At 41.8% G+C, this 18,532-nt stretch overlaps 1 protein-coding gene across 10 annotated transcripts in view; it reads left to right on the plus strand.

Moving 5' to 3' along the window:
- The window catches only part of RAPGEF2 (Rap guanine nucleotide exchange factor 2), a 455,748-nt gene that overhangs the window by 296,586 nt on the left and 140,630 nt on the right, over nucleotides 1–18,532 (plus strand). For 7 of the 10 annotated variants that reach the window (XM_082243629.1, XM_082243614.1, XM_082243627.1 and 4 more), the window contains one exon: nucleotides 3,020–3,037. The exons of the other annotated variants lie outside the window; for them this stretch is intronic. In XM_082243629.1, coding sequence (XP_082099755.1) covers nucleotides 3,020–3,037 — 18 coding nt within the window. The remainder of the gene's footprint in view (nucleotides 1–3,019; nucleotides 3,038–18,532) is intronic. 10 annotated transcript variants of the gene reach the window in all.

Genomic DNA, 18,532 nt, shown 5'->3' on the forward strand with positions numbered 1-18,532 from the left:
ATGCATAGCTCTGTCATGGCCATCACTGCATGGGCTCAGGAATACTTCCAGAAATCACTGTCTGTGAACACCGTTCACCATGCCATCCAAAAATGGTAAAGCTCTAGCATGCAAGGAAGCCATATCTGAACATGATCCAGGGATGCTGCTATCTTCTCTGGACCAAAGTTTATTTTAAATGGTCTGCTGCAAAGTGAAAACTTGTTCTGTGGGCAGACAAATAGAAATCTGAGATTCCTTTTGGCAACCATGGGCGCCGTGTCCTGCGGACTGAAGAGGATGGAGACCTTCCAGCTAGTTATCAGCACTCCGTTTAGAAGCCTGAATCTCTGATAGTATGTGGGGGTGCATTAGTGCATATGGAATGGTCAGCCTGCACATCTGGAAAGGCACCTTCAATGCTGAAAGATATATATCCAGGTTTTAGAGCAGCATATGATCCCATCCAGATGATTTCTTTTTCAGGGAAGGCCTTGCATATTTCAGCAGAACAATGATAAACCACATTCTGCATCTGTGACCGCTGCATGACTTCATAGTAGAAGAGTCTGGGTGCTTAACTGGCCTGCCTGTTGTCTAGACCTTTCACTAATTGAAAATATTTAGCGCATCTTGAAACGAAAAATACAACAAAAACCACCCAGGACTGTTGAGCAGTTAGAATCCTATATCAGGGAAGAGTAAGAAAACATTCCTTTTCCAAAACACCAGCAACTGGTCTCAGTTCCCAGAAGATTGCAGAACGTGTTAAAAGAAGAGGGGATGCTACGCCGTGGCTAACATGGCTTTGTCCCAAATGTTTTGAGACATGTTGCTGTCATCAATTTCAAAATGACCTTATTTTATTCTTAAAATGGTACATTTTCTCTTTTTAAACATTTGATATATTTTCTATTTTCTATCATAAATAAAATTACAGGTTTTTGAGATTTGAAAATCATTGCATTCTGTTTTTATGTAGATTTTAAACAACGTCCCAACTCTTTAGAAAATGGGGTTGTAAGTTATGTAAATTTTTTTTTTTTTTTTCTTTTGGTGGTTACAACATCAAACTAGATATTTTTACTGTCGTGTATAGAGAAAGGCAGCTTATATGTAGTGGTTACAGAGGAACACACTGATTTTTCCTCTAGTTTTATTGATTCATTGCTGACATTTAAATGGATCGGCCTTCCCATTGAGGCATCTCTAATTTGTCCATATGCAAGCTGATGTGGCTGCTCAATGAGTAACCATATCTTTGCTAGGCTTGGCAGTAACTTTGATTTAGCTAGATGAGAAGTTGGAAATCTGTGGTCATTAGCCTTTAAGGTACCTATACAAGCCAGTTTGGCTAATGCTGTAATTGTAGTGCTTTTATACAGTGAAAAGATCCACTACATTAGAACCAACATAGAAACCTATATGAGTGATGGAAGAAAAAAGACCTAATCTGCCTCTTATTTATTTATTTTTTTGGGGGATGGGGGGCTGAACCACAGGAAAAAGAAAAGCACTCTGGCAGATAGGAATCAACCTATTGTATAGGTAATGTAAGGCAGCTTGTATCACGTAAGTCACTTGTCATGCCTTGTGTATGATAGATGAGATCTTCAAAGGATGCATTAACTGTAGTAAAGTACTAAACTTGTAAGTGACATGGACAATTTAAATTCATCAGAATTCCAAAAATAGGGTCTCAGCAACGTTTTTCGAGAATTTGACAATTTTCTGCCTGCAACTCTTAGTCTTATCAGTCCTACTAATTAGGCCCAATAAGATCCATCTTTGGGTTTATGTGTATTATTCTTTCTTTGTCCCCTCCTGATGGTTACCCCCATCTCCCAGTAATCTTCCCTTCTCCCAGTAATCCACTACCTTTCCCAACTCCAGCACATTACTTATTGACCCCCTTCTCTTTTTTTCCCCATTTTCCTCTCCCTTTCGCACGCCATTCCATTTCCTTTGCAGAAGTCTGTACCCTTTTTCTAGATAAATATAATTTGTCTGTATGATGTCGTTATTTACATATTCTGAATGATGTGTTTAAGATCCACTGGCCTAGGTACCTCGGGATCCCACAGTTATGCTTGTTTTGTTATCCCGACTTCTTAGCTTTCTACCAATGTATTATATTGACATCTGGTAATACTGTCTGGAAGTCATATGTTACTTTCTATGTGGGGGTTCAATGTACTCTTCTCTACTGCTTATACTATTGTAATATAGCATTGTGAGATAAGATTGAAAATAATCCTCATTAAAAAGTGACAGAAAATAAAAATTATTGCACAGCATATAGGTAAGTTCCAGGCATTTGGATTTCTTACTATACAATGTAGAAATCTCTGAGATTGATCAAGAGTCATACCACCTTCTCCATAGAGAGAGAAGGGCCCTACACTATGCATAAGCCGCATGCAAATATTAGAGGAAAATGGTTAACATTTGCAGTGGACTCTGGCAGGTCTGATGTTTCAACAATGACGGTATGACCTCTCACCACCCATCAGTTTCAGCTAAGGATATTTGTCCATGTGTGGTCACCCATGCAAAGTTTGATTTACTTCTGAAAAAAATTCTGCTGTGCAAATATATTAATACAAAAAGCATGAACAGAAACATTGTTGTGTTCAGCTGTAATAATTCATGCTGATGAAAGTGAGGATAGTTTAAATGGAAAGTTTCCTGGTAGAACTTGTCCTAAATACCACACTTCGTTGTCTCTTTATATGCATTGAGTGACCATAGTGTTAGTTGATCTCTGTGAGAATCTGGTCTAGAAAGTGCTAAAATGGCATGACGGCTGGTAGAATTTGCCAGGCTCTCAGAATTGTGCTTAAATGGTTTCATGGCTCTCCAGATATTTAAATGAGGAAGGGCTGATTGGGGAGCCATACAAAGGTTCTTATTATCATATGCCCTTCTCCTCACAATCTTCATACTGATGGAATATTTATTAGCATGTCTTGGTAATCTCCATCTTTTCCTTTTCCTTTCCTTTCCTCTCCTATGGCATTCATTTCATTTTGGCTCACAGGAATGCACTAAGCCTCAGGTATTTTGACTGTTACATGTCTTGTCATGCAGTTCACTGCTTTCCTCCTATTTCTGCCCTTCCTCCAGTCTTGTTGCATCATGAATGTTTGTGTTCTGTGCCTGCTTGCTTTTGATTCATTGCAGCAATTTGGGGGTTAATTCAGAGATATTTCTTCTGCATTGTGATTTTATTGTAGTTTTTTTCTTTCTTCTGAGTCATGAAGTTGTCATCTGTCCCTGGTTTAAAGTGTTGCTCATTTAAAGTGTATTTCTACTTTTGCAGCCACATTGGGGATTACTTTATATTTGTGACATGTTCCTATACACATAGCATAAAAAAACCTGCTAAAACCGACCAAAGACAGTTCAAAGCTCGGTCCATTCAGTAGGGACCGGCTGAGTTTGGAACCATGTATGGGCAGGCTAATTGTACTCAACTGATCGATCAACTTGGGTACAACCAGCCTGTCGGTTTTTTCATGCAATTATTGCCAGTGGCTAAAGCCGCTAGCAATAATCACTGTGTGTTCTCCTGGCTGGGATGGCATCACGCCCCCCGCTGGGAGAATACAACAGCTCTGCAGGTTGCAGGAAAGAAAATCTCTCCATCTATGGCTGGCTATAGATGGAAAAATTGGCTAAAGAGTAGCATCTACTACTTGGACAAAGGGTTAAAGATATCACAAGGTTTGCATGGTACATGTTAATGCACTTAAAAGAAAAAAACTGTCCTACGATATGTCCCCTATTGGCACATTGCAAGCTCTTTGGCAACAATTTCTAGCTGTTTGGTCTAAATCTGCTCCAATGAAAGGTAAGAAATATTTTTTTTTTTTAGCTGAACACCTGGAATAATGCTCATTGCAAACTTACATTGGACCAGCTTGACACAATGTAAGTATGCATTTGTCCAACCTGATGGACAGGTGGGGAAGCTGGATCACTGTGGTAGTTGGCATTACTGTAATAGAAGCTGCACTCTTCCAGGTCCTGCTTATGCCCTTTTCGGAGCGACTTCCCCTCTGCACACTGACCACAGTATATTGCTTGCTCTGCACTGCTATCAGTCCATAGAAATCCTTGTATTTTTTCTACGAATGTGAGGTGTTTTCTGAAAGGACAAGGAGGGGTAGTAATGTCACAATCTTCACCTTGTCCTGGTATTTATTGAAAAAATGCAATGCACCATAAGAATGGCAGTAGTGACCCCTGTGTTCAGTGTGCAAAAGGGAAGCCAGATGCTTAGGACAGCAGCAGGACTCAAAAGATCGCAGCTATCACTGTTGCAGCGCTGACTTGTACAGTGATTCCCAGCGATCTATCCGATATGATATATGCATATATATATATATATATATATACTTTCTGCAATGCAATGAGCATAACTCCCGTAGTGCAACTTTAAATACTTTGAGGTACGGTGTGTGAATGGGTACACATCACAAACATATAGTGGAGGGGCTTTCAAATTTGACTGCAATAGTAGAAACACACTTTAAGGGCTGATGGGTGAATTGGTCACACAGACATGCTGTAAAGTGTTAAGTTGTAGAATGTTCTAACATCTAAAGTTTCCAAAATGTTTACTAAACCTTTACACATTTGACTCCTAAGTGTGGGTTCACACTATGGCGATCCGACTTCGGGGGCGACCTGTGAAGTCGCCGTGCATTGACTTCGGCGCGACTTGCACGGACTTCACATAATGGAAGTCAATGCAAGTCGCTCCGACTTGTGTCAAAAGTAGTACAGGAACCTTTTTCTAAGTCGGAGCGACTTGAGTCGCTCCTATTAGAACGGTTCCCGTAGCACAGAATGGACCGCGACTTGTCAGGCAACCAAGTCGTTGTAGTGTGAATCGGGACTTAACCCCATTAGTGGAAAATATTTGTTTTTTTTTATAAAAATTTTAGTAGAGATGCAGAAAATATTTATTGCATGTCTGTGCTGGTTCTCCTGTTAGCTCTAGGTATAGGGTAGATTCTGCTGGCAGCATGTGTGTACCTGTGCTGGGCTATAGTGCTATAGAAAGGCGCTGGGGCGTGTCTGTATTTACTTTTGTTTTGCTGCTGTGGTTCATTGCGCTAGTGTCTGTGCACTTATATTTTAATAAGATTCATATTGAATTCATGGACACGGGTTATCCACAGGATTGGTTATTAAAAGTATATTTTAAAATGTGATATTGCAACGTGGTTATTTTATATTTGTATCATCTCACATATTTATCAGATGGTTGGATATTTTTTCTTTTTTGAAGGGACCACAAATATATTTGCAAGCTGGTGTATGTTAAAGCATCCATACATGACTAATAAAAGTTTCATGCCTTTATCAGAAAATATCTAAAATGTAACTCCTAGAATTAAAGTTCACCTTTGGAACATGTTAAAATGTGCCATCTGTTTTTATGTTCCAGCACCTACAGCCTCTCCTCACTGGTCCCCCTCTCTGTGACAGGATCCTCTCCCTGTACCCATTGTTACTATTTGAAAACAGTGTTGCCATCCGTGGCTCCGTCCACACAGCCGCGTCATTAATTCACAGTTTCCTGTGAATGAATGCTTGCAAGTACCATCAGCCACTGCGGCTGACATCTTTATGCTCTTAATGGGCTGTGAGGGCACTGGTGAGCGCTCCTGTAGTCCATTGATCTTCCAGCTCTCAGGCAACTACCTGCCTGTACAAGGTACGGGCAGACAGCCATGCTGAGAGTCTGCAGGAGCCTGAGATTGCACCCTTGATTTGCTGATTGTGGATGCAATGCTCTGCAGGCTTCTTAAAAAAAATCATTAATGCACATTTTTTTACCTGCAAAAACATGTTGATTTTTTTTTTTTTTTTTAAAAGGTGAAATTATCCTTCAAAATTAAACTCCACCCAAACGTCAGAGATTTCCCATCACGTCTCCCTAGGACCACACAGAAATTGAGGGCGCACTCTTGGTGGGAACACAGACAGCATAAGGAGGGATTTCAGTCCTTTCCTGTTCTACATATAAAGTATTTTTTTTTTTTATCACTGTGTCCCCTTTGGAAAGATCTCTTCCTAACTACAGTTCCCTTTAAAAGAACTACTCACCAAAAGGGGATTTCCTGTGTGGTATTAATGTAGATCTACTGTATACCATAATTTTGGTGCCTTTCTTAGCCAAAGATGGCAACTAACAATTAACATGCTTTACAGCGTACACACATGTGAATGCTGTTTGTATCTCTTTTCCATTTTAGCTGTGGTGGTCTTTTAAGTACTCCGTCTAATCCCAAAGATGTTACACAGTTCTCCTGTGGTCTTCCAAAAAAAACGAATGCTACATAATAATTCTTTTGCATAGTGCTGACCACAATTCTTTCTTGTGAATTTAGTAGATGGAGTGGTGAAATGGTAATTTATGTGAGTCCCATCATCTTTTATTTCCATTTTAACTGATATGAATAAAGTAACTGGGGTATAACCATATCTTTGTGAATAAAATTAATATTTACAAAAGGTTAGCATTAAATACAGTATGTTTTACTTTCATGCATTACTTTATTGACATTTTGTGTATAAATCACTGTTGTATACAAAATTAGTTAATTTATCTTTGAGAAAGAGATGAAGCTCTTCCTTAAAGTGGAAGTCCATCTAATTAAGCCTAAATCTGCTCCCACCCCCCTTCTAATTACCCTGTAGAAGAAATATGCTTCTACTTCCCTATTCTCAGAGCGCTGTCGTCTGGTCATGTCATCTCATCAGCAGCCAGATTCAGGGGAGAGGGGAAATCCCAGATAATGGCTGAAATATCTGTGCAGTGACGTCACTCATAGACTTACTGTGGAGCATCCATTGTTGGCTGACCCTCCTTTCCCCAGAATCTGCTGCTGGAATCTTATGTGTCCGTACTGAAGCGTCCTGAGAATAGGTAGAAGTGTAAGCATCTTCCTTCTATTTAGAGTAGCAGTTAGGAGGGTGGGAGCCATTTTAGGCTTTTAGATATGGACTGGAATTCCAATTTAAGTTCTTAAGAGCACTATTTAGTAAAATATAGAACTCCATTTATTAACAGTGTATCTGTGGGCAAAAAAAAAACATTTGTATGTATTGTATTTGTGAATTTGCATGCCTTTAAGAGCCCATTCACACAGGGGCGACACGACTTGCTCAGCGCGACATGCACGGACTTCATATCATTGAAGTCAATGCAAGTCGCCTCCAGGTCGCCCCAAAGTAGTACAGGACCCTTTTTCTAAGTCGGAGCGACTTGTGTCGCTCCTATTAGAACGGGTCCTGTACTAATCAATGGCAGGCGACCCACCGCGACTTGTCAGGCGACCAAGTCGCCTGACAAGTCGCGCTAGTGTGAATGGGGACTTAGCATAATTGTTTTAAATATAGTGCAAGTCAGGGTGAAAAACCTAATTGGGAGCAATTATACTAGACTAAGTTACTTGGTTGCAGTGAGACAAAAGCAACATGCCTTTCAATGTGTAGGGCTGTATCACCTACTAGACTGAGCTTTTGTCTTCCGCTACAGTTGTACATCTGGATGGTCAGTGCATCCAGGACATTGAGCAATGTCTACAGCCCTAATCCTACCTTTTGGTCATCCACTGTGTGTCAGTTTATGCAAAAACACTGCCTCTCTTACCTAGAGTTTTAAAGCGACTGCAGTGTCCTTAAAGGCAATGCCCCTTTGTATGACATCATAATCGATGGCCTCAATGGAACATGGCAATTGTAGTGTATACAAGGTATGCATGCTTCACATGAAGATACCAGAGAGAAATGGCAGATGTGTGTGCACATAGTCACGTAAATGGAGAAAACAGTGGTGGAAGCTAGGAGGTGAACGCAATATGTAAAGGCATTTATTACTTAAAAAAAAAATCATTTTATTGAAATAATTATGTAGGGTTTGGAGAGGTAATATGGGGCTGATATGCTGGCAAAAGTTAAATACTGTATATTGACTTCAGAATAATTTTAAATTTAAAAACTTATAGTGCCAAGGGCTGTACCAGGGCTAGGCCTAAGATTTCTGATTAGGTTTGGTTTGCTTTAGGCCCTATTCAACTCTAGCATGTCTGGATATGATCTCGATACTTTCAGAGCTGGACTTTTTTTTTTTTGCATCCATTGGCCCTTTAGTGAAAAAATTGGAAGATATAGTGGCACTGCCTGGGGAGATGAGGCCTAGTAGGTATAAAAGGAGTGTTGATATGAGATAGTCGGTAAGTATGAATGTCACAACAATAAATTGGCCAGCAAAGGCCAGTGAATATTAACTGCGTAAATGAAGTGAATCAATTAAAGTGCAATAATATGTGAATTGCGATCATCCGCAAATAAATAAATAAATGGTTAAACAAATTAATAAAAGGTGAAATAAATCACAGCAACACACTAAAGTGCAATAATAAAGTGACTCAGTGCATATAGTAATGAAATATTTTGCAACTAGATAAATATAGGTGTACTGAATAAATAAATGAATTAACAATGGTGAACGATCAGGTGTTCCGAGCAGATATAAATTTAAGAAGTCCTTGCAAACATGCAAATCCAGTGAAACAAATCAATAGCCGTGCTGTTTCCCAAATAGCAATAGGAACTAGGTGAAGTTGAAGTGCTCGTGATCCCGCTAGTATATATTGCACTCACCAGATGAAACAACCCCACACAGGAGTATTACGGCAAGGTATAGCTAGAGTGGATCTCTAGAGTGGGTCTCACTCACTGGAGTCTCCTAAGGGTGGGCGCCTCAATTCCCGGATAAGGGGTCCGTTTTGCCAAGCTTATCCACAGGTTTCAGCAATCCTTAGATCATGAGGCATTCCCCACATGCAGATAAACAAGGAGGGACCATATAGTGTAATACCGTTTTATGTAAAGGTTTATTGAAAGCAAATTACAGGGTACTCGCATGCATGTAGATATCTCAAAGCGCTGTAACAGTAACTACCGGAACGCAAGTGCATTCCAAAGGCTGGAAAGGGAAGTGACGTAATGGCGTTCTATGCATTTTGTCATCGAACGTCATGGGAAGCGCTACACCAAGCTATACCTTGGCGTAATACCCCCGTGTGGGGTTGTTTCATCTGGTGAGTGCAATATATACTAGCGGGATCATGAGCACTCCAACTTCACCTAGTTCCTATTGCTATTTGGGAAACAGCACGGCTACTGATTTCTTTCACTGGATTTGCATGTTTGCAAGGACTTTTTTAATTTATACTTGCTTGGAACACCTGATCGTTCACCATTGTTAATTCATTTATTTATTCAGTACACATGATATTTATCTAGTTGTGGTATATTTCATCACTATATGCACTGAGTCACTTTATTATTGCACTTTAGTTTGTTGCTGTGATTTATTTCACCTTTTATTCATTTATTTAACCATTTATTATTTATTTGCGGATGATCACAATTCACATATGATTGTACTTTAATTGATTGATTTACTTCATTCACGCAGTTAATATTTACTGGCCTTTGCCAGCCAATTTATTGTTGTGACATTCATGCTTACCGACTTGTATCTTTTTTAATACTACTGACACTCTATTAAAGTTTGTACTCTATCTCATATCAACACTCCTTTTATACCTACTAGGCCTCATCTCCCCAGGCAGTGCCACTATCCCTTCCAATTTTTTCACTATTTTATATAACCTCTGGTTATATTCTTAGGGAGGCTGCAGCCTTTACACAAACCTTAGTGTGGGACCTTTTCCTTTTCTATATCCATTGGCCCTTTACCCCATTTTCCTAAAGAAGTATTTAGATGGCTTCTAGCAGTTTTAATAATCCTTAAAGAAACTCAGTAATTTAGTAACACATGTGTAATCTTCAACAGAACAAATGTAGGACCATACAGAGTTTTCCTCTACCTCCTTGCCACAGGACTCCAACAAGGCTTCTGTACATGCATATTTTAAAGCCTACTTAAGTAATACATGCGATTTAAAAAGAAAAGGGCTGTCCATTATGCTTTGGAGTTCTGCCTGTGAAAATAGATGTACTGAAGGAAATCTGTAAAGGCTTACAAAGCCAGTGTGTGCTTGTAGGCTGCTGACATGGAGCCGCCCCTTCAAGCGTAAGAATCTTTTACAACACTTCATGAAAAGAAGAGGCTGTAACCAATTACAACTAACCACAGTGAGCTAATGTGATGAATTACAGTCATATAAATAAAGAATATGCTACAAATTGTTATAGACCCTTGAACAGATCCTTAGTTCTACTGTTATTTTTTTTTTTTTTTCCTCAGAGTAGTATTGAGATATGTCAGTGCTGTCTAGAACTAGAACCCTCTTCTCAGATGGCCCAAAGGGAACAATAATACAGAAGTAGCTAAAACTGTTGTTCATAGATATTGCATCCTTCACAGTGTCATTAGATGGACACAGCCCTGCTCAGGGGCGAGCCAGCAGATGTGCCACCATGGAAAGTGGCTTCCTTAGATGGCCCATCAAGAAGAGGAGTGAAGAGTATTGGCAGGGGACCCCATCAGAGGAGGCTCAAGTCCTCTCTGTGCAATACTATTGTACAGAGCAGAAAGGTATAACATGCTTTTTATATATAAATATATACTGCTCAAAAAAATTAAAGGAACACTTTTGAATCAGAGTATAGCATCAAGTCAATTAAACTCCTGGGATATTGATCTGGTCAGTAAAGTAGCAGAGGAGGTTGTTAATCAGTTTCAGCTGCTTTGGTGTTAATGAAATTAACAGGTGCACTAGATGGGCAGCAATGAAACAACCTCCAAAACAGGAATGGTTTTACAGGTGGAGGTCACAGACATTTTTTCCCTGCTCATCTTTTCTGACTGTTTTTCTCTAGTTTTGCATTTGGCTAGGGTCAGTGTCGCTACTGGTAGCATGAGGGGATACCTGGACTCTATAAAGTTTGCACAGGCAGTCCAAATTCTCCAGGATGGCACATCAATACGTGCCATTGCCAAAAGGTTTGCTGTGTCTCCCAGCACAGTCTCAAGAGCATGGAGGAGACAGGCAATTACTCTAGGAGAGCTGGACAGGGCGATAGAAGGTCCTTAACCCATCAACCTGAGTCTGCTCCTTTGTGCAAGGAGGAACAGGATAAGCACTGCCAGAGCCCTATTAAATAACCTTCAGCAGGCCACTGGTGTGAATGTGTTTGACCAAACAATCAGAAACAGACTTCCTGAGGCTGGCCTGAGGTCCCGACATCCTCTTGTGGGCCCTGTGCTCACTGCCTGGCACCCTGGAGCTCGATTGGCATTTGCCATTGAACACCAGAATTGGCAGGTCCGCCACTGGCGCCCTGTGTTTTTCACAGATGAGAGCAGGTTCACCCTGAGCACATGTGACAAACGTGAAAGGGTCTGGAGAAGCGGTGGAGAATGTTATGCTGCCTGTAACATCGTTCAGCATGACCGATTTGGTGGTGGGTCAGTAATGGTGTGGGGGGGCATATCCATGGAGGGATGCACAGACCTCTACAGGCTAGACAATGGCACCCTGACTGCCATTAGGTATCGGGATGAAATCCTTGGACCCATTTTCAGACCCTGGTGCATGACAATGCCTGGCCTCGTGGTGAGAGTATGCAGCCAGTTCCTGGAGGATGAAGGAATTGATACCAGTAAATGACGCCCACGCTTGCCTGACCTAAATCCGATAGAACACCGCTGGGACATTATGTTGCGGTCCATACTACATCTCCAGGTTGCACCTCATTCTGTTCAGGAGCTAAGTGATGCACTGGTTCAGATCTGGGAGGAAATACCCCAGGACTCCATCCGTCGTCTAAGTGGGATCATGCTCGGATGTTTTTTTAGGCATGCATACAAGCACGTGGGGGCCATACAAAATACTGAGTACCATTTTGTGTTGCTGCAATGAAATTTCAGCAAAATGGACTAGCCTGCTGCATCATTTTTTCAATTAGATTTTCGGGGTGTCTTTGAATTCAACCCCCTGTAGGTTGATAATTTTTCATTTCCATCAAACGATGTTGCATTCTTTTTGTTCCTAACACATTATCCAGTCTGTATCGGTATAAATATCAAGCATGATATGTTTCCCCATTGAGATCTGATGTGTTCTCAAAGTGATTATTATATATATATATATATATATATATATATATATATATATATATATATATATATATACACATATATATATATACATCTCATAAAATTAGAATATCATCAAAAAGTTAATTTATTTCAGTAATTCAATTAAAAAAATGAAACTATATATTATATAGAGGCGTTCCACACAGTGATGTATTTCAAGCATTTCTTTCTTTAAAATTTGATGATTATGGTTTACAGCTAGTGAAAACCCAAAATTCAGTATCTCAGAATATTCGAATATAACATAAGACCAATAAAAAAAATAAGGATTTTTAATACAGAAATGTTGGCTTACTGAAAAGTATGTCCATGTACAGTATAGTATGCACTCAATACTTGGTCGGGGCTTCTTTTGCATGAATCACTGCATTAATACGGCGTGGCATGGAGGCGATCAGCCTTTGGCACTGCTGAGATGTTATGGAAGCCCAGGTTGCTTTGATAGCGGCCTTCAGCTCATCTGCATTGTTTGGTCTGGTGCCTTATCATCCTCTTGACAATACCCCACAGATTCTCTATGGGGTTTAGGTCAGGCGAGTTTGCTGGCCAATCAAGCACAGTGACACCATGATCATTAAACCAGGTATTGGTACTTTTAGCAGTGTGGGCAGGTGCCAAGTTCTGCTGGAAAATGAAATCAACAACTCCATAAAGTTGGCCAGCAGAGGGAAGCATGCCCCAAGGGCCAGGAGGCGCCGGCGTGAAGAGGTTAAAGTGCAGTTGTGGAGCGAAGTTCTGCTTTAAAATTAGTGTGTGTTTGTATTAGAAACAGAAAAGTTTGGTTCTGAACATTTTTAACCACTTCACCTGTCTATCCCTTGATCACACTGCTGCATCTTTGTGTGCGACATGAAACACACAAAGTCGCATGACAATTGGAAACCTATTTATTTCCCTTGCGGCTTTTCCAATAGATGCCACTCTTAAAATGGTTCCTTCACTGCTTTGATGCGACTTTAATGCAACCTGAGTGCCATAGACTCCTAAAGTAACATAAAAGTTGCAAGCAAGTCGCACTGGAAATTGCACAAAATGGGGTTGTAGCAGTGTAAACTGAGCCCAAAAGGTTTGAATTGCTAAGTTCTGAAGCATCAGATTTTTGTGTTACCTTCTACGTGGGCTTTAGTTTGTACTATCAACAGTTGATCTGCATATAGTTAGCGTCACTATTATAAATCTTACTGTGTACAGGTGCTAATAGTCCATGTGTGGATCTAGCGTGCGCTCTGCTACACAGGAAATATGAATACAATGACAAACATCTCAGGATCTGTCAGTGTACATATTTATATATGTAAATGTTACTCCTAGCACTAGCTATATTCTGGGCTTTATGGCCTAGGGCCACACGTGTCTCTTTATCTTTGCAGATCGTATAAAAGAATTTAAAAGTGGATGAATGTGTCCCATCCCTTTTTTTTTTTTTTTTTTTCTTTAGCTTTTTACCATTTTTCAGGCACGGTTTTATTTTCATGGCCTATTCGTCAGTTGCATCATGGCCTATTCGTCAGTTGCATCATGGCCTATTCGCCAGTTGCATATAATGCATTCATACTCCTTAATATCTAGTGTGTAGGGGGTTGTGTTGGGGGCTGCAGTGTTTAGAGGGCAGGAGGTTAGGGGGTTGGGTTGGGGGCTGCAGTGTTTAGAGGGCAGGAGGTTAAAGAAGAGCTGTAAACTAGTTATAGCTGTGTGGTGGGAGTTTGCATATAAAAGTAACAAGTTAATGGGGCTGTGGAGTTCTCCTACCATCAGACCTCAGAGACTCTTATCAGAGAGGCTGGGATTAAGAGCGTTATTTTTATTTGACAAATCACTCAGCTCTGCAGTGAATTAATAGCTCTGTGATTCCTGACTGGGTGGGGCACGTTACACAGCCGAGGTTACCATGTGAACGCTCTGCTGCAGACTCTACGCTGGAATATTCAGGAAAAAATGAGCCTTGTTTGATGTGGAAAGTGTAACATAACACAGCTGAGAACCAATATTCCAGGAGCTGCGGTGGTAAGAAGGAGGCGGCTCATGTAAATTTGACTTGGTTGTTCCTTTACAGTAAAATGAAGGCAGGCTGTCATAGGAAAATTTGCATGTACTCAGACCAGCCACTTCCATGCTGGTGAAAATGCTGATATGTCTGTATGAACACTGACATCCTCCATAAAAGAAATGTTACCACATTGTTAGGATGAAAAATAGTTGTACATTTCAGATGCAGTCTTACGTCTCGCTTCAGTTTAAAGACCTTTAATCGATCTCTTAAAAATTATTTTCTCTTTCATTCATTGCCAGACACAGCTCCTGATCTTCATAACCATTGGGTTATATTGCCTCCTACAGGAGTAGGACGCTAGGCAGAAAAAGTCTGTGTAGTCTGGCGGCCATTTTGCTGTGGTTTGCCATTAAAAATACCGACAGTGGAGCCCTGTGGCCGGTGATTTCGGCTGTGGGAGTCCCTCCTCATCCCCTGGTGCTGACTCCTGGAGCCTTTCACTTCCTGATCACCGCATGTGGAGTGCAGATTATCCTGGTGGCTGCAGGTGCCTGTTTCTGCTGGGTGGTGAGTCTGGTGGGGTTCTCTCTGTCTCTTCTGAGGATCGCTTTGTGCCTGGCGAGTGGGTGATGATGCCAGCACAGTGGGGGTTGTCCCTTGCAGTGTTTTACACCTTTTTTATGGGGTGCCCCTGGTGACTCATGGAGTCTTTGGAGCATATCTCCCTACCTGATCCCCTCTCTGAAGCTGCGGGGCCCTCTGGGTCCCAACCATCCATCGATGCACTGATGGCGGTCCTGGAGTCCTTTGTGTCCTGGGTGGAGGTGGCTTTCAGGCGACGGGCTAGCAAAGAGCGTTCCCCCCCCCCCCCGGCCTTCCCCTGCCTCATCTGTCTCCTCACATCCTAAATCTGATTCGGCTGCCACGGACGCGGGTCACCCTGCTGGGTCTGCAATCACGCGGCTGGAATCCTCTGATAGTAAGGAGGATTCCTCCACATCTGTAACCGTGCACGAAAAGGCACTGGTGGATGCACTGATTGTATCTGTGCGTGAGACCTTGAAGATGGAGGATGCAGCTGCAACGGAGGCGCAAGTTCCCTTTGGCACTCACAAGCAATCCAGAGCAGCAAAGGTGTTTCCTTTCCCCGCTTATTTTGACAAAATTGTCGCTAAAGAGTGGGGATGACCAAAGGGTCCCCTTGGGGTTCCTAAGCGATTTTCTAGGCATTACCCCTGTGAGGAGTCCCTTATTAAAAAGTGGACTGTACCACCGGTGGTGGACCCTCCTGTTTCCAGATTGAACAAGGCAACCATGATTCCCTGTCTTTAAGGATACGACTGACAGGAAGGCAGAGGCTGTGGCTGGCAATATGTACACTCTGGCTGGTTCGGCACTGAGGCTGGTATTCACCATTGCCCTGGTGTCGCAAACTCTGACTGAATGGGCTAGGCTTTTACGCCATGACCAAGAGGGAGAACTGCTCCCCCCTGCCTTTGCTGAGCTGGTGGACCAGTTGGTCCAGGGCCTGCAGTTTATCTGTGATACCTCTTTGGATGCGGCTCCCCTAGTGGCTCGGCTCTCCGTTTCAGCGGTGGTCCTTGGGCGTGTCTTTTCGCTCAAATGCGCTGGTCTGCAGACCAGACTTCTAAAAAGGCCTTGACTGATCTTCCCTTTCAAAGAGATCGAGATCAAAGAGATCGCCTGTTTGGAGCTACCCTGGATGACATCATTAAAGGTCTCACAGGGGGGGAAGAGTACCTTTCTTCCGCAGGCTACTAAGGGCAAGGAACCTTGTCGTAGACGTGGGCCTCCGTCCTCAGCTCATAGGTTTTTTATCCCTCAGGGTCGACCGACAAGGACTCAAAGCCTTTCAGGGCTTCCTCTGGAGTATCCAAACGAACCTGGTCTTGACCCGCGGACAAGGCTCCTTCAGCATGAAGGTGCGTCCTCACCCATATCGGGGGTGGGGGGACTTCTTCGCTGATTTCCAGACCCGTGGACTTTCTGGTACAAGATAAGTGGGTCCACAGAGTCATTAGGTTCAGCTAATGTTTACAGTAATTAACCATTTTTATACTGTGCTGGCAAATATCACCAGTTGCATACTAGACCCAACACTTTGTCCTAAAAAAGGATTAAAGCAATGGTAAACCTTCAGATTTTAAGCATTTTCAGCAGCTAATTTAATCACTTGCGGTGTATGCAGGTTCCCTATCTTTTACACCGCGATATAGCCGATAAATGGCTATAGCGTGGCTCTCCAGTTCTAGGAGTACATCCCTGGACATCTTCATACGTGCGTGCATCAGGAGCGATCTGTGACACTGGTGTGCCTTGGACAGAGCGGATCACAGATCAAGGTAAAAGGCTAAGCACAGCGGCCATTTACCATGTGATCAGCTGTGTCCAGTCACAGCTGTCACAATGTAAACAGAATGATTTCCTTTACCGGTTATGGGCTCTCCTTTCCGCACACAGGGACAGATATTTTCACTGATACACAGTGCCCTGATTATAAGTGCAGCCCTATTTGTGCACATCAGTGCAGCCTCATCAGCGCAAATCATTGAGGAAAAAAAACTTATTTGCAAAAGTTTTTTACAAACTAAGAAAGTTTTTTTTTTTTTCTTTGTCAAAATGTATTTATTTTTTCTGTTATTTAGCAAAAAATAAAAAAAATGAGTGGTGATTAAATACCACCAAAAGAAAGCTCTATCCGTTTCAAAAAATAACATTTTAATTTAAGTGTAGTGTTGCATGACTAAATAATTGTCATTTAAAGTGTGACAGCAATGAAATCTGAAAATTTGCCTGGGCAGGAAGTTTTTTTTATTTATTTTTTGGATGGCTCATTTCTCCTGTAACATTATATGGAACCACCCTTGCATGCAGGGACTAGAGCTGTGTCTCTCTATACTGTGTGCATCAATAGAAACAGACAGCCCTGTAGCTTAGGCTGGAAAGGCATTTCCCTGCTCGTTCCTCCTCCTCCCCTTCTCTTTTGGAAGGTAGCAGACTGGCTCCAGGCTGTACTGTCCACTGTTAAATGGGGCTGTAATGTCAGTTTTTTTTTTTTAATCTTAATGCATTCTTTCTGTTAGGATACAAAGCCTTTTGTGTGCAGCAGCCCTCGAATACTTACCTGAGCCCCATCTCTATCCAGAAATGTCTACGAGTGCCTCAGCCGTCCGGGACTCTCTCTCCTGTTTGGCTAAGACACAGCAGCTGTGCCATTGGCTCCCGCTGCTGTCAATCAAACTTTGTTAGCCAATCCGGAGAGAAGTTAAAAGGACAATGGGAAAAAAAGGGGAGGAAAGGGGATATTGGAAAGAAGGAAAAAAGAGGGAGATGGGACTTTTAAATGAAACTTGTGCAATTGAGTCTCCATCCCTGATTGTATTGAGAATGGGAACACATGGTGTTCAAAAAATGTGGGACTTTACATGAGGTGTGGCCAGTATACACATAATGATATCACATATACATCGGCTGGTAAGCATATAGAGGCATACGGTTAACATCACGTGTTTATTACACCTACCAGTGACCTGAAAAGAGGAGGATCTGGGCTGCCCTGTGCAAAACCACCGCACAGAGGAGGTAAGAGTCCATTCAGACTAGCGCGACTTGTCAGGCGACTTGTCATTGTCGCTTGCCATTGAGTAGTACAGGACCCCTTCTAATAGGAGCTCCGACTCAGAAAAAGGGTCCTGTACTACTTTGGGGCAACCTGGGAGCGATTTGCATAGACTTCCATTATGTGAAGTCCCTGCAAGTCGCGCCGAAGTCGCGGTGCACGCTGTGCACCGTGACTTCACAGGTCGCCCCTCGAAGTCGGATCGCGCCAGTCTGAATGGGCTGCAAGTATAATATGTTTGCTATTTTAATAGAAAAAAAAAAAAAACAAGACTTTAAAATCACTAACTCTCTATCTGTGAAGACCAGAAGTTTGGGGAAGCAACCCTGAAAGACCAGGAGCCATTAGCAATGAAAGTCCTAAACTGCAAGTGTTGGGGTAAGAGTTTTAACAGATAGTTTACTAGGGAATGTCTATTTTATTGTGCTCAATATGTTTAGCTAAAAGCCGCTGCACGTTTTAATACTACCGCAAGGAACCCAAGGCTTAAATTCTGCATATGCTAGGGAAAACTGATTCACCCACTTCCCACTGAATTTCTTCAGAATATTGTGCAGTCCTATGTATAATCATGCTTCACAGAAACAACTAGAGAAGTATTTTTTTTTTTTAGGTATGCTGTGTGAATGGGAACACACATAAGAAAATATAGTAGGGGTTTCTCAGATTTGACTAAAAAAAGTGGAAATACACAATGTTTGGAAACATGCATGGGTAGCTTTATTATCAGGCTCCTGAGTAATGTATAGAAAACCTGGCCACTTTTTGA

This window comes from Pelophylax lessonae, assembly GCF_965119305.1.
Source record: "Pelophylax lessonae genome assembly, chromosome: 1".
NCBI classification, from domain to species: domain Eukaryota; kingdom Metazoa; phylum Chordata; class Amphibia; order Anura; family Ranidae; genus Pelophylax; species Pelophylax lessonae.